The sequence below is a fragment of the Cyprinodon variegatus genome, unplaced genomic scaffold (assembly GCF_000732505.1).
Source record: "Cyprinodon variegatus isolate N-32 unplaced genomic scaffold, C_variegatus-1.0 Scaffold101, whole genome shotgun sequence".
Taxonomy (NCBI): Eukaryota; Metazoa; Chordata; class Actinopteri; order Cyprinodontiformes; family Cyprinodontidae; genus Cyprinodon; species Cyprinodon variegatus.
The window spans coordinates 356,669-373,018 of record NW_015150554.1 but is presented as its reverse complement, the minus strand read 5'-3'; the positions used below and the strand labels follow the sequence as shown (position 1 = coordinate 373,018).

Sequence of the window (16,350 nt, the reverse complement as noted above, 5' to 3'; positions counted from 1 at the left end):
TTAGTGCGAGCATTCACACTGAGAAAAAAGACCAGCCGCTTACAGGTCAGAACAAATTAAGCTAAAAAAAAAATGTCCTGTACAAAGCAACATTTGATTCACTGTAGGGAAAAATGCTCAAGGATCAAATGTACTCCTGTGAGGATGGGGTGAGCCTTGGACCAGTGCCCTGAAGGTTTTAAATGCTTTAAGACAGCTGACTCAAATGGTTGAATCACTTCTTAGTGTGCCATCTCACTTAATGGACGCCTGCTAAAGAATTACCAATTTGACTGAGGTGTGGTGAATCAGGGCAACATCTAAAACAAGCAGGACTGCGGCCATGGAGTCCTAACATGGGCATGGTTGCTTTCACAGAGAGGTCTGCCTGAGGATCTCTTTCCTGTGGGATATGTAATGTAAAATGATAATTTAAAACCACAACACCCTAAATAACGTGCTATTAAAATACTAGATAGTTCACTGATGTGTCAAAGCACCATGGACAGGAAACTGATCTCTGTCGCCTGTTTTGTGGTCCTTGCTCTACAGTATATCTTCTAAACAAATGTTGGGGACATAATGTAAATCAATCATTAAATCAAGAGCTTTGTATTTCAGCTGAACTCACTTCTTACCACTCAAGAGATCAGGCCAGGGTACAAATGACTGATGCCATCATCTACAATCATATAACAAGACCCTTTTCCTTGCCAGAGAGAGTTAATATCCCCTTTTGTCTGGGAATGCCCTGCAATGTCCACTAATAAGTGCACATTGCAAGGCAGTTACCAATATCACCTGAATTCATAAAAGCAGAAAACAATGAATGGATGAAGTATTGCCATGTTTACTGAGAAAAATACAAATAAAAATAGACATTACAAAGGCCTCTGATATCAGAATTTATTTGAGAAAACACTGATCTTATATGTGAACAAATAGGTTTGAGTTAAATGTATACAAGTTGTCATGCAGGTCATTTTGAGCTCCAGGAAGGCAACATCATTTGGTGCAGACTTTTATTTCCCCAAAATAAAGAATTAGAAATGACCAAAAAAACAAAACAACATCTCCAGCATCACAGTCAAATGTTTATATTATTAGTGTTTTAGTTTAGAGTATACTTTCCTTTAGATAAACAAATGTGTATACAACTAATTGTATTTCCATTCAAAAATTCGAATATGCTGGTAAACAACCTTAAAAACTTTGGAAAGTGAGCTGTTATTTGGATGATGTCTTGTGAAGCTGTCGATGAGAAAACATTTCTGATAAACTGTTTTTGCTTCATTTCCAAATCAAAGTCTGAATGAGAAGCCAGCACTTTAAACTGTGGCATCTTAAAGAATCTTTAGAATAAAAATACATCCTGCAAATTCTGCAAATGTAATGTTCTTAAATGGTAGAAAAGATGCATTAGGCAGAAATATAATGATTTGAAATATTAAATATTCACTATGACTGTTTTATTTGCTGAAGCATTAAATACAAATCTGCAGAAAAGGTTTATCAGAAATGTTTCCTTAATCATCTACTAGCCTAATTGTTTTTTTCAGATATTTAATTATGTTTAGTTGATTTCTGTGCCAATATAGGGGTAAATAATCTGGAACTCTGACTGCTGGATTATAACACTTAAATGTGATTTGTAGCTTGAACAGTAACTTTTCTATTTTCCTTTTGTTTTTGTCTGGAAAAAAAAATGTTTTTAAGTCTTGGATTTGAACAAACTGACTTCTGAAGAGTCAGAGAACAGATCTGCTAAGCAGAATACATTTTTTCTGACTTTTCCCAACCTGCTTCAGTGGAAAACTTGGCCATAACTTGACTGAAAAATGTTGCAACGGCCCCAAATTCAGTCCATCTCTGGTCTGCATTTGTCCAATTCCCTGCCTTTTAAATATTTGCAATTGAAATCCAGGCCTCGTTCCAAGGTGCAGTGACTGGGGACATTAGATCAAAGCTCTCATAAGAAAACTGCATTAATCAGGAATTTTTCCAGGCCACCTTGAGCCTTGGGGACTCCTTTGAATCATTAACACCTTTCGCCCTTCTTCTGGAATGTTTCTCAGACGTTTCCTGTCTGAACTGGTTTTGATCCACATTTGCTGTGAAGAGAAATTCTCCACAAGGAATCTTGCCCTGCAAGGAAACAGGTCCGTATCAGAGAGGCAATAGATGGCCTTCCATCAGCAGCATGACGATAAGTACAACTGAAAAGTTGTGATAAGGAATCACGAGAACTGGAGTCTCTTTTGGCCCATCGAGGTTCATTTTGTCCTTTAGCATAGCAGGGCCCCTGTGAGTGTTTCATTGGGTTCCCTTGTGGGGAGTATTGCAGCCACGTTCCTCTGATACCTTGTTCATTTGCAGTCTCAGTAGTTGTATTTCTGTGCCTCTGTTACTGCAGACGTTGCTGTATTTGGGAGAAAAAGCGGTTTTGGTGGAATCTGTGGCTTGAGGGACACCGTTCTCCGTACGATCGCGGCCCGCTGAACGTGCGGCCCTTCGCTGTAACTGTGCTGCCGCGTCAAGCAGGCGCTGGCAACCGCTGCCCGTTGGCTCTCGCCGTTGTTGCTGGTGTTTGTGTTGACTGCTGCAGATGAACCTGGGGGGCGGTTGTTGCTGCTGCTGTTGTTGTTGGTGTTCATCCTGGCCAGAAAGTGCGCGTGCGTCCCCCGTTGGTTGAAGCTGTGATGGCGGGGCACAGCGCCACCTGCTGCACCCATTTTAATGAGGGAGTGACGCTGGGACTGGTGACGTGACACGGGGACGGCGCTCCCTCCGGGCCGCTCCGGAATCACCTGCTGTTGGAGGGGAGTGGAGGACGAAGAAGAGGATGAAGAAGGGATGGAGGTGGAGGATGTGGGGTTGTTTGAAGAGGAGGATGAAGAAGAAGACGTGGCAGAGGAGGAGGTGGAGTTCTGAGGGGCTGAATCCAAGCGTTTGGGTACGCCATCCCTTGGCAGTGTAGAGGTGCTGCAATAGGAAGTGGGTTCTGTCTCCGGGATTTGCTGCTGGTGATGATGGCTGCTGCTGTTATTATTGTGATGGTTGCTGTGGTGATGGCTGTGGTTGTAGTGGTGTGTTCGTGTCTGGTTGTGTTGATTGTGATGATGATGGTGGTGGTGATGACTACTGTGATGTCCTGCTCCAGAAGAGGATGGTCCAGGGAACAGTGAGGAGGACGAGGTGGACGTGAGGACCTTGATTCCACCCGTTCCTGACGCGCTGACCTCATGGATGTGTTTGAGCAGCTCATCCAGCGCAGACACATCCACCACCGTCTGAGGTAGGGACTGCTGGGAGTGGTGGTGATGTGGAACTCCTCCCCCTCCTCCTGTGGCAGCACCTCGCTCATCATTTGGGATCTTCCTCTCCTCCAGGAGGTGCAGTGAAGTCGACGAGGCACCTGCTCCATGGGCTGCCCCATTGCTCAAACTGCCACCATTGTGATGAGGAAAGGGAAACATTTGCTGACTCAAAGAATTCCCAACGACGGCCATGAAGCCCTGACTGGATTTGGAGCTGCTAGGCCCCGACTTTGGGATGCTATCCTTGCCGTTGTTGCAGTTTTGGTTCTTCTCGTACTGCTGATGCCGCAGTCCTTTTAGGTTCCTGAATGGCATTTCTGGTGTGGAGTCAGGTGTTGGCAGGCCAGACAGTTCTCCGTCACCCTGAGAAAGAGACTAAATGGAGGTTAGACCCACAAATTTTTCTAAACTAAGGAAATACGAGTTTTAATTGTAAGAAACTTAACATTTAATAAATTCTAAATGTATTTTCAATATTATAAATATTTATTATTTAGGTTTGAATAATAATCAACTTTCCCAATTAATGAACCCTTAGACCAAAGGTGTCAAACTGGTTCCAGAAAGGGCAGTGTAGCTGCAGGTTTTCTTTCCAACCAAACAATAGCACATCAGACTCCATTCATATCATCAAGTCATCATGTTCAGATTGGACTTGATGAGATGACTGGAGTCTGGTGTGCTGCTGCTTGGTTGGAAAGAAAACCTACAGCAACACGGCCCTTTCTGGAACCACTTTGACACCCCCACCTTAGACAATGCGATACTTAAGTGGTTCATTTAGCGTAGCGCGGTAGGATCATAGAAAGTCTGGCAATAGGTAGATTATTGGTAAATTCTGCTTGATACGTCATCTGTGTTTCCAGTACAGTCTAACCTTTAAAAATTGTTTTCCCAAGTGTGAGCATCTGTTCTATGAGACTCCATCCAACTGGCTAAATATTAAACTAGCTTAAATAAACACTAGTTCATAACATTTGTGAGTATTACAAACTCTGATATTGAGATGAGGATTTATTTGCAATAAATTTTGCAGGTTGAATTTATCAAGAATTAAAATTATTGGAGAAAAAAGGCCTTATATGTATTTCAAACAGGGAGGGAAATTAAATGTCACGTACAAAATTATTCTGTGCTTAAAGGGAGGTGCTGAAATTCTGCAGTCAATTGAATGCAATCAGTTCTAAAGAGCTTTTATGAAAGACAAACCTCTTTGAATTAGATTTTTATTTTCAATTCAGGACCTGGCTAAAGGTTTATTTTTACTGAGGAGAGTTTTCTAAACTTCTTCATAAAACTTTTTTTGGAAATTGGAGGTAATCTAAGATTGATTAAAAAAAGGGAATTTGCCTTCAGTTAAATTATCTTTAAAAAATCTAGGATTAACACATTAACAGGAGTTATTAAGTTAAACTGGCCATGCACATCTGCACCTTAATTACGGTAAGCAACAATTTGTTAAAATAACAAACAAAACATATTATTTTTTTAATTTAAAAGTTAAAAAAAAAGCTACATGACTTAAGATCATGACTTAGAACCAAAGTAGAAAAAGAAAAACAATAATTATGCAACCAAACAAATACTAATAAACAAATGCAGGTACAAATCAAATAATTTCACTTTAAATAGGAGCAGCACATTTTCAACACACCTTACAGTATGTCACTAAAAATATTCATTAACCGCATCATTTATTCATTTGCAGGATCAGTGCAACCTTTGCCCTTTCTGCACATATAAGGTAAAATTTAATCCAAACAGTTCTGATACGTTTTGTCAATCATTTTTGCCAAGAGGAGGTAAAGTTTCCCCAATAACCTCATGTGTGTCATTGTGGTTGTGAGGAAAGTCTAACACTTGTATATAAGTATTAGCTGTTAAGTATGGATTTAGTTAATAAAGGTTTGACTTGCATAGTAGGCACTGGTAGGGAAACTCCTCAGTGCATATAATCCAGATTAATCAAAAATAAAATATTAGTTAACTGTTAAAAAAAGAAGCCAAAATGTGGTATTAATTAAAATTTTTGGAATAAGGGTTGACTCTCTGACTATTCAATTAATTTAAAACTTATAAAGGAGAATAAGACTTCTAAATGTAATATCTGCTTTCATTTGTAGTGTGATGAGAATCCTTTTTAACTTCTCTAGTTCGTAACTTTTGCAAGTATAAACATTAAACTAAGGCCAGGTCCTAAGATTTGTACCTGTGACAGGTTGAGGTCAGGGTCTCCCAGCTGCAGGCCCTGATGCCCAGGGGTGTGAAGGTGGGGCTCGGCCCGCCCATTAGGGATGAAGGAGCTGTACATTTTTGGTGTCGACACGTCCAGCTTGTCATCCTGGGGCAAGACAAAATAAGGGTGAACTTTTTAATGGTTCCACACACTCTAATGAGGGACTTGTTTAAATGTATATTTGAACAAAAAAGGTCAGTTTAGCAGCAGCTTAGAGACTCTGCTTCTAACTGAAGGACATTTAGAAATATGATGGAATAATAATGAAACAGTCAGCTGTAATGACTGAATATAACACCAAGGTGATTCCTATTATGTGTTTCCTCAGGGTAAGGAGGAGGAGGAAAAGGGAGGATATGAATATTAATGTTTCTTCTTGAAATTCAGGCAGTTATGTTGCCGCCTCTCAACTGTAGCCTGGTAGCTAAAAAATCTGATTGAAATGTGATGTAGCAGCAGCGATGAGAGGATTTACGTCCGTTAACTTTATGTTTTCATTTAATGTCATTTTCAAAGCATCTTCAACTCAATTTAGATTTACTGTTTGTGCATTTCTGGACCAAAATAACTCCCTACAGGTTCCTTTTAAGGAATATTGCTGTATTTATATGCAATAAGATCAAACTGGTACATATGAAAATATTAAGATGAACATGATCACCTTACTCTTCCTCAAAATTCAAACTTACACTTCTGTAAAGATTTATTTTTTTGTTTTTTTTTATACCCAATTTAGTAAAATGCTTAATCCTTCGAGGTTTTCATTATCCACCCAACACATTATATTTTCAAATAGTGAGAATTCACTATGAGTTATGTTAATATCTTTTGCCACAAAGTTGCTTAGCACCAACCTTGGGTTGCCCATCCAGCAGGCCGTTCAGCTTGGCGAGCGAACGAAGGGACAGAGCGTGCGGCAGCGAAGCTTCGGGGTCCTTCCCTAGCCTTTGAGCTCGGTGTGTTGCACTGCGGCTGCAGTAACATGACACCAAGAAACCCGACAGGATGGCTCCCAGAAAGAATGCAACGAAAACGCAGGCAATCAGCAGGGTGTAGTGGACGTTGGCGTTAGCACGCTGGTCCAGCTCAGGTGGACGACGAACACCTTAAAGATGATTAGAGACAGAGGAATGAAATGGGACATTAGCCTTTGTAATGATTTACTAATGCAATATTTCTCTCAAATTGAGCATTTGGAAAATATAATTTTAAACATATAAATGTTTAGGAACTTCATAGAACTGCAGTTTTTAGCCTCCCTATGATCATGTGAATTGTAAATAATGACAATGTTCACTCATTCAACCACTCAATACATTGCATTTTGCTTTAAATACACATTTCTACCTACTGTAGTTTGAGGCCCGGTTGCATTATGTTTACGCATTTAGCAGATGCTTTTATTAGAAATGACTTATGAAGTAGACACAATGTTATGGTTATAATCAAAATGACAATACGATCTATAGAGGAAAATCCCTAGTCAGAATCAGTGGTGACAGCAAATATAGAGGGAAGTACAGAAAGAGTTTTAGTAGGGTGCAGAGCTATGGGTAAGTTTTAGGATAGGAGATGCTCTTCGAAGATAGACAGGTACACTGCCTTTCTTGTATCGCTTGGTGGGTCATTCAAACATCTTAGAACAACAAATAGAAACAGTCTGGATTGTCTTAAGTGTGGTGTAAACACTGCTAGACGACAATCCATTGCTGACCGGAGTGACAGAGTTGTGACATAAGCCTTTTCAAGAGGGTTCAAGGAGACAGGAGCTATACCCTTTGTACCCTTTGTCCATCAGGGACTTGAATTTGATGCAGGCATCCAGTGAGGCTGGAGAAGTGATGGGAGACTTTATAGGCTGATTGAAGACCAGACACGCAACCGTGTCTGGATGATTTGTAATGGTTTTATCGTAAAGGCTGGGAGATCAGTCAGTATTGCGTTACAATAGTCAAGGCAGGACATAACCATAGACTGCACCAGGAACTGGGTAGCATGTTGGTTTAGGTATGGCCGGATCTTTCTTATGTTTAGTAGTGTGAAGTGACAAATTGTAGAGAAATTGTAGAGAAATGTAGGTAACATCAGCAAGTTTCTTACTGCCTTTGATAGAGTCAGAGACAGGGATCCAGTCTTGGAATATTGTGGTGTATGGCTGGTTTGGCTGAGAAAACCAGAGGTTCAGTTTTTGAGAGGCCAAAAAAAATCAGTGCTTTGTTAATGAAGCAATTTCTAGATGATTTAGCTTTTTAAACATGATGCATTGTGCTGCTGGAAGCAGCCATTTGTAGTCTTAAAAAAAATTACTGATGTGTTTACATGGACTGTTGACCCCACACAACAGTCCCACAACAGTTAAATGATCTGTTGGCATCAAACTCAAGAATGCCCAAAGATGTTTTTGTTCATCCTCCACTGATCACTTGTTCTGTTGACTAAAAAGTCAACCTGTTCCGATTGAATTGCTGGCCATGATACTGTGACTGATCACACGCACTTTGTTTAATAGTCTTTTGTGGGTGCTTGTGTTGGTGTGTGTTTGTGTGTTAGAGTTAAATTAAATGCAAAACTTGATTCCCAGCCAGCGGGCAAAGGCTTCTTTGGATGGATGAGCAAATATTATGCTGATGTTAAGTTGACAGGAGAGTTTAAGAGGAGGAGAAGAAAAAACAGATGGAGGAGAGGTAAACCAAGGTGAATGGGTGGAAGAAAGAAAAGAGCGAAATACAGAGACGGGGATTAGACTTAATGAGAAAGAGGTGCTTCACAGGTGAGAAATCTGGATGGCAGAAGAGAGAAAAGACTAGAGGACACAAAGGTGGGATCTGAAGGAGGGAGAGGAGGAGAAGAAAGGAAGATAAGTGATGAGATGATTGGAGAGAGGCAGGCAGCCGGCTGACAAAAGGATGAAGGGACGAGAACAGAAGGAGGGGGGTTGGTGTAGATGAGTAGAGATGAAAGAGAAAGTTTATTGTTTGGCAGCGTTCACCTCATCAGGTTCAGATACGCCATCAAAGAATCTCTGATACAATGACTCATCAGTCTGTCCAGCAGTGATGCACAGTAGAACAAACCACACAGCTCAGGATAGGTGACAGGACATCAGTTCTGCAGCAATCAATACTTGGATTACATATTGTTGGGAATTAAAAAAAAAGAGAGAAAAAAACAGTAAATGATAGTATATGACTGACAAGAGTAGAAGCACGGCACTGCCCAGCCTTTGGCCAAGACACCTGTAACGTGTCCAAAAAAGTTCGTGGAGCACTAGGAGCTACACTCTAACAAATAGAGTGATCAATCACAGAGGATAATTACAGTACCTATGGGTCGGCACTGTTGTCTCATTTTTCAAGCTACCAGATGGGGAAGACATAAACTTCAGAACCAGGACTAATGGATTTAATACACTAATGTTTGGCAGAGTAAAGATAAATATTTATCAATGCCATTTTAAGAAAAAAAACTAAAACATTTTTAGTTTTTCTTTTATTATGCCATAAAAGTATTCATTGCTTTAAATATGTAATGCATTTATCTTAGTATTTTTTTTTTATACCTGTAACGTTCTACAGCTTCTAACTGGATCCAATAATACAAGGGCGTATTGAACACCGCTGTAACAACCATTAATCTATTTTTAATTTTACATCTAAACCAAGCCACGCCTTAAATCCTATTTTATTTATTTATGATCTCTTTTGAGTAGATGAAGCTTTCAATTTTAATATTAATCACCATGCCATAGAAAGCTAACTTTAAAACATATCTAATGGTTGTTTATTGCTGAATAAACCATCTTCATCCAAACCTCTGGGTCCCGCTATTTTGCATCTGCCACGTTTAATCATTTGCTTGAGAACTTGCTCACTTCTGAATCATGTTGCTTTTCCTTTACATGATTAGCCACTCTAACTGATGAATGCCATGCCTTTCTACTCATCTTTGCTTGTCATAACCTTTGTTTTTGAAAGCGTGACTGATTACAAACTTACATTATCCTGCTTCACATTCCCAGCAGCAATCTCACAGCCGACAGCCATCCAGGCCAGAAATTGATAGGCTGATTTATCTTCCTGACACTAAGAAAGCAATTGGCATCAGATGTTGCCATGTGTATATTTTTGTGATCTGTTTATTTAGAGGTTGTCTGAAAATCAAATTCATTCTTTCTATAAAGTAAAAAACAGTAACTTATAAATAATGAAGTATTTAATATAAAAAAACAAATTGAAAGCAACAAATCCAACTTTATATTGAAAAGCACCAGGGTCACATAATTGAAACAAATCAATTTTGAATAACTTACTAAACTAATAATCTTGATGGTTAGTGCAAAGTGCAAACTTCTTCAGAAATTAGAGGAGAGCAAAGACAGATTTAAGAGGTGGATTGCATGTCCAAACTCCACTACTGCCATCTAGTTTTATTACAAGCATGGAAAACCGTTCACATATTAAACAGGTAGTGCTCTTATGCAGGTAAGTGAACTTTCTTCCATTTTTTCCCCAAATCCTAAAAACAAAAAAAATTACAGCAGAAATCTGATTTCCTTATTGTGTTTCTATAATTTCATCAATGCAACAAAACCTAATACATATAAACTGCGCGGTGAAGCGGCAAGCAGTGAACTCCTTGTGGTGAGAGTGTTCATTACTCCTCATTACTCGTCCCTCACCTCGTGCTACAATGGAATTTATACTTAAAGGACCAAATATCGTACAGCAGAGTAGATGGGACATTTGTTCCAGGATAAAGACTTAATCATGAATGCTTGTTATATATTTAAGCCCACATAGTCCTTTTTCATAGTGGGCTAATACACTTAGAGCCTGTGTTGCCGTACGCCGCTGCAGACAGATTTTTTTTTTTCTGGGTCCAAACAGGCTTTTTGAACAGTTTGAGTTGCTGACCCTTGGCCAAGATGGTCTGTCACCATATAGGATTAGCTGGGGACATCAGGAGGTCCCACTGCCAACTGTATTGGCACTAGAAAGCATCCTGCATTCTAGTCCTAGCTCCTTCCGAAGTGCAAGCACTATTCAGATAGCCCTTATTATGATGACCACATCATTAGTTTCCTTAATGATTTGAAGTATTTAGCCAAGCCGTTGCAAAAATGTTGCATTTTTCCCTTGCCATTCCTACCATATATGGCAATTTCCTTGTGTTTTGGATGTTACAATCTATTAGCTAAACTGTTTTTAGTTTCTTTTAAACCTCTTAGTGAAAAGGGGAAACCTGGCAGTAGCAGGCATTGGACAGCTGGTAAAAATTAGTGTGGCCATTTTTCTAAGAGGTTGATTTTTTACAGTGAAAAGAAACATATTTAGTAGAGTTAAAGTTCCAGCTAAATCCCCGTTAGAGATAAATAGCCCAAACTGAGTTCATGTCCCTGAAACCCTGATCAAAGAGGCCAAAAATACTCCAGAAACAAAAAAGCTAATTCCATGCCCTTCACTTTTTGCCATTAGGGGATTTTATTCCCTGCTCCCCGATGGTGCGGGACTCAAAGTGGCAACCATCTGAAACCTCAAAGCCGAAGTGGCCTCTAAGCTTCTGAGGCTTTGCTTTGATACAAGAAGCCATGGAAAACATGAGTCTTTTATGCAAAAGTACTCTTGAAATAGAGCAAGCAGTCATTACACATCGGGGCAGGAATTAACACACAAACACCGAGTGCACACGCACGATCACACATTCCCTGTGTTTAAAAGAGACAATTTCATGTTCGTTATTTGCACTCTTTCATCTCTGTCCTTCAATCTGACAGTTAAAAATAGGATGATGGAAACACACAGAGAAATATTATGCTAATTAGAGCCCAACATGGAAATGATTCATTCTTTACCCTCTCTTTTTTTCTGTTCCCTCTGTCAGTTTGAAAGTTTCTCCTTCTTTGCAGTCAGTCTAAAATGCTAAAGTTTCTGGCATCTGGGGTGAAAACTTCCGAGTGATATTCTGACTTTTTCTCTTTTTCCGTCACTTTTCTATGTCAGTCTAGGATTTACAGTATTCTGTAAGTCTTTCCCTTCAGTACTTTCTCAACCTACATCCCCTTCATCTTTTATCTTTCTTCCTCACATTCACTCCGCTACCTCCCCATCTCTGTAGCCGACTGCTTATTACCACACTCTCGTCTGCTCTTTCTTTTAGATTCAGCTGAAATCAATAGTCTGTCTGGGGAGGTCTAATTAAATCAATCATACAAATGAACCATATAACTAGATTCAATAAAAGGCCATGAGGAGAATTATTAAAAAAAGAGATAAAAGCTTCAGTAAAAATGGGTTCAATAAGCTTTAAAGTAGATTTCTACCAGAAGGTAAGCAAAGTGTTTTACATAAGACAAGGACATTAACAAAATATCTGTGAGAAGAACATGACAGAGTAAAAGTATGGGGAAAATCTTCATGACACAAAATTTCAAGGTTTTATTTTTATTTTTTTGCTACAGTGAGATTATTTTTTAAACCAAGAAACGTATTGAGCATTACACACTTCCAGAAATATGGACTTTATGAAAGAATGGCTTTGTTCCTTGCATGGTCAAATGAAAGTATTTATCACTACCTGCATGCTTGGTATGAAGCATTCATGGTCAATAACACAATAGTTCACCCAGAAGGAGTGAATTTTGCAGGCCACTGACTTGATGCCATCTGCTGGGTTTCCTTGGATGGAAAAATTTTAACCAATTAGTCTGTATAAATTGACCTAACTGACTTTGTTAAGTGTCTTGAGTTGACAAGTCATGAATTTGTGCAATACAAATAAAAAATGTTTAATTTTGTCTAATTTAATTATTAGACAACGGGTCTAAAAGGTGCAGAGCTACAACAGACTAGTTTAGATTACAGCAGCTCCATGTGTTAAAATAGTCTAACCAGTCCCTGATATGTGCTGACCATTCCTCAGGCCGGTATTGCTATCTGTGGCTCCATGTACATCATAAAACAGACATGATGATAACAAATATAAAATTAAAATAAACCTTTTTAAAGGTATAGTGAAGGATTTTCACTAACTTTTATAAAGACCCACCCTCTCCACAGGGTGATGAGTCTTTGACTTTTTTTCTCAGAAATTATTTCCTGTAGCACAAATGAATAAAATTTTGCCTATTAATGACTAAAACTATGTTTATTCCTTTGAAATATTGAAAAGGGTCACGCACACACCACTTTGAAAAAATGGACTAAATCCGTTAAGCCTAGGAAAGTATTCACAAACAGTACCATATGCACTTACAATACCTGAAACACTTTTAATTTGTTCTTTTGGGCAGCTGTGATATGATAGTTTAAAATGGTAATGAGTATGATATTAGAACCATTGGTTCAGCATCCAGTTGTTCCATGCTGAAGATTTTGATGAACTATATGCAGTTCTGAACGAATACTCAAAAGGTCTGAAATGCTTGACAACCCACTGGAAAACAGATGAATCTCCAATTAACATTGCCCGGCGCAACCAGTGCTGCGGGTGAGATCAAAATTATGCAAGATTTACACGAGCCTTGCTGAAACAAGGACAACCTTCCACTGAGATTCATCCTGTCTAACATTAGCATTGCCAATTGACTTCCTTTTGTGTTTTTTAACCCCATTTATTGTTATACTGTACATGTGACTCTTAAGCTTGTGTTCAATTTTGACCATGCTTCCAGTGACTTGACCCAAAAAAAAGCTGATAATTAAAAATGTTTATATAATTTTGTGAGTGAGTTTTTTTTTTAATCAAATCACCTTAAAACAAAGATTTTATGTAATCTTTAATAAAAGTTAATCAAAATACAATACAGGGATATGAGGTTGTTAAAAAGTCATCACCCTAATGCACAACCCTGTACCCGCTCCCAAGAGGGAATGCCTATTAAATCCTATCCCCCCACCCCCTCTCCGTCACCTCAGGTGTGCCCCAGGGCTTTGTCATTGGGCTCCTCCTCTTCATCATCTACCTCCTTCTCTTTGGCAGTATTTTCCGCCAATGTAATATCCACTTCCACTGTTATGCCGATGACACCCAGCTCTACCTCACCACAAAACCGTCGTCCTCTCTTCCACCCACCTCCCTCAGAGATTGCATCTGTGAAATAAAAGCCTGTTTCACCAACAACTTCCTTCAATTAAACAGTAGTAAACCTGAGGTTTACTAAATTAACTCTTTCCAAAACCGACAGCTTCCCACTTGTTATTGATAGCTTCTCCACCTTACCGTTGCCCCCAGGTTAAGAGTCTGGGTGTCATTGTCGATAGCACCCTATCCTTTCAAACCCATATCAATAACATTACCTGTTTCACTTACTTCCACTTAAGAAGCATCAACCGCCTCCATCCTTCCCTTACTCCACAAACTGCTGCCATACTTGTCCACAGCCTCGTCACGTTCCAACTGAACTGTTGTAACTCTCTCCTCTTTGGCCTTCCTCAAAAATCACTCCATAAAATACAACTGCTCCAGAACTCAGCTGCCTGCATTATAACAATAACTTCCTCTATCCACCACATCACCCCTGTCCTCCGACAGCTCCACTGGCTCCTTATGCAGTTCCGCATTCAATATAAAATTCTCATGTTGACATTCAAGGCCCATCACCTCCTTACCCATATCTGTCATGCCTCCTGCATATTCCCACCCCCTCCTGTGCTCTCAGATCCCCATCTGCAGTACACCTGTCTGTCCCTTCTGCCCGTCTCACCACCATGGGGAGCAGAGCATTCAGCCACTGTGCCCCCCCGTCTCTGGAACTTTTTACCACCCCTGCGTAAAAACATGGACTCACTTCTCAATTTCTCCATTGTCCCAGCCTTTGCATTTTTTAAGTGGTTTTTATTTTGTGTTTTGACTTAGCTTCTGCCTTTGTGTTTTTATCTTTTGTACGGTGATCTTGAGTGTCCAGAAAGGTGCTTTTGAAATAAAATGTATTATTATTATTTAAACGTGTGCGAGACAAATGGCCTCTCGAGGTATTCCTGCTGAATGCGCTAATGAACTAGGGAACGGAAGACGTATCAGCCGATACTAATAGAAAAACAAAAACACAATGCTAAAATTGGCCAAAAATATCAGTCGTCCGAGGTATTGATCCATCTCTCATTATAATGCTAGAAAGCTGATCATTACAGACTCTTTCTTATCCCATGTAACTAAGCTTTGAATATTTACATGGATGAATGGGCTGAATTCTAATCTTGAAGAGGGCAAATCTAGAACCAGCCCAACAGATTTCCTTTAAACGCAACAAAAATTTATTCCATAGTCTCCTCTCAGATTGAATAAAAACATCCCTTCTACTCCCCTTAAAACTACTTTTCCTACTTTGTGTTAATCCATCATTTATAATTCCAAAATACTTTCACAATAAGCCATGTTTTACATGCATAAATCTTTTAGCGAGGAACTGTATATAGGTGGATAAAAGTCTGACAAGGAGCTACAAAGTGTCTTTCTGTTTTTTGTTTTTGATGCAGGTTCCTAGAGCATGGTAAACAAAGAAACTTTTGAAACAGAAAGAGATGAGATTTTATTGGTTATAGAATTGGTTCTGCCATGTAAAATAAAAAAGAAATCTAGAGAAAACTATGACTATATGGACAACACAGAACCAGTGAAAACTGAAATCGAGCTTCAAATGAGTTTGTCTTATTTGCATGCTCTCCTGCCCACTCGCTTCCCATTGGTATTCACATGAAGCCAGACACCAGTGACAGAATCCGTACAGAGAGGCAGCGAGCAACAAGGATGCCGACATGAAAACAGAACCGACGTGGGGATGGAGGTGATTGAGGAAAACATAGTTAGAAATCAAAACAAAAGAGATTGAAAAAAGGGGAATGTGTGTAACAAAGAAACAGGAGAGAGCTTGTCAAACCCGACTTTGTTGTTCTCCTCTGAAACTAGCGGTCAGACAAAGACACGCATACAGAAACAAAATTCTGTCCCTTTTAAAGGTCGCATAATTCACACCTGAAGCACAGCAGGTGCATGTCAGGTGTCGTGTGGGTGTGTGGATCCAGAATCAAGCTTTTTACCTTGCAGAGGTATCAAAATTGCTGCTCCTCAGCTCTCAAGCACTCTTTATATTTTCATTTAGTCTCCAGTGTTCATTATTTAAATGAATGAAGTGTCATATTTATGGCTCCTTCAGGGTGTTCAGGAGGGTGGGAGGTAAACAAAGCAAGTGTAATCTTCAGGAAGCCGTGAAATAAAAGATTTCACTGTTTCTGTTCAACAGACCTGGGGTTCTGAAGCAGAAAGGAAGACACTTTTAAAGTAAATGAATATTTCAAGCACCATTCATCATGATTATATGTCCAATAAAATGAGGAGAAAATATTTAAAATGGGCAACAGATGCATGTACTGTTTTTTTTACAAATAGTGCAAAAGCTTCAATGATATCCTTCCTATCCTAAATTACAGGTGAAACAAGAAAAGCTTCAAAACGACTAAATGAGTCAGTAATACACTTTGGGTAATAATCCTCATTGCAAATTATGCATCGGTAATAAAGTACGTTTCTACATGTTTATAAGGCAAATAATTTTCATACTGGAGTTGTTTTGTAGGACTTTAAATCAACTTATTTTTTTGTTGTATTTCAGTTATTTAGCTTTAGTTTGCCGGAGCCAATTTCTTTTGTTGACATCTTCTTTCAACATCTCTCCCTCTCTACATCCTAAAGTTACATTCCTGTCCCACCACCATCAGTCAGTGTTAATCCGTGCATCTACTTTTACAAAGTTATGCCCATAAATATTAGTATTTAATATTATTATTATCCTTTCTTAGCTTAATTTGAAATAATTCATAATAA

General features: G+C 39.2%; 1 protein-coding gene across 2 annotated transcripts in view; it reads right to left on the bottom strand.

The window, feature by feature from the left end:
• Nucleotides 1–357: 357 nt before the first annotated feature.
• Nucleotides 358–16,350, bottom strand: part of LOC107084518 (semaphorin-6D-like) — a 201,063-nt gene continuing 185,070 nt past the window's right edge. The window contains exons 21-23 of one of the 2 annotated variants that reach the window (XM_015374399.1): nt 6,387–6,637; nt 5,506–5,637; nt 358–3,659 (exon numbers count right to left, since the gene is read on the bottom strand). In XM_015374399.1, coding sequence (XP_015229885.1) covers nt 2,358–3,659; nt 5,506–5,637; nt 6,387–6,637 — 1,685 coding nt within the window. In that variant the 3' untranslated portion in view covers nt 358–2,357. Of the gene's footprint in view, nt 3,672–5,505; nt 5,638–6,386; nt 6,638–16,350 lie in introns of both variants that reach the window. The other variant, XM_015374397.1, reaches the window with a different exon arrangement.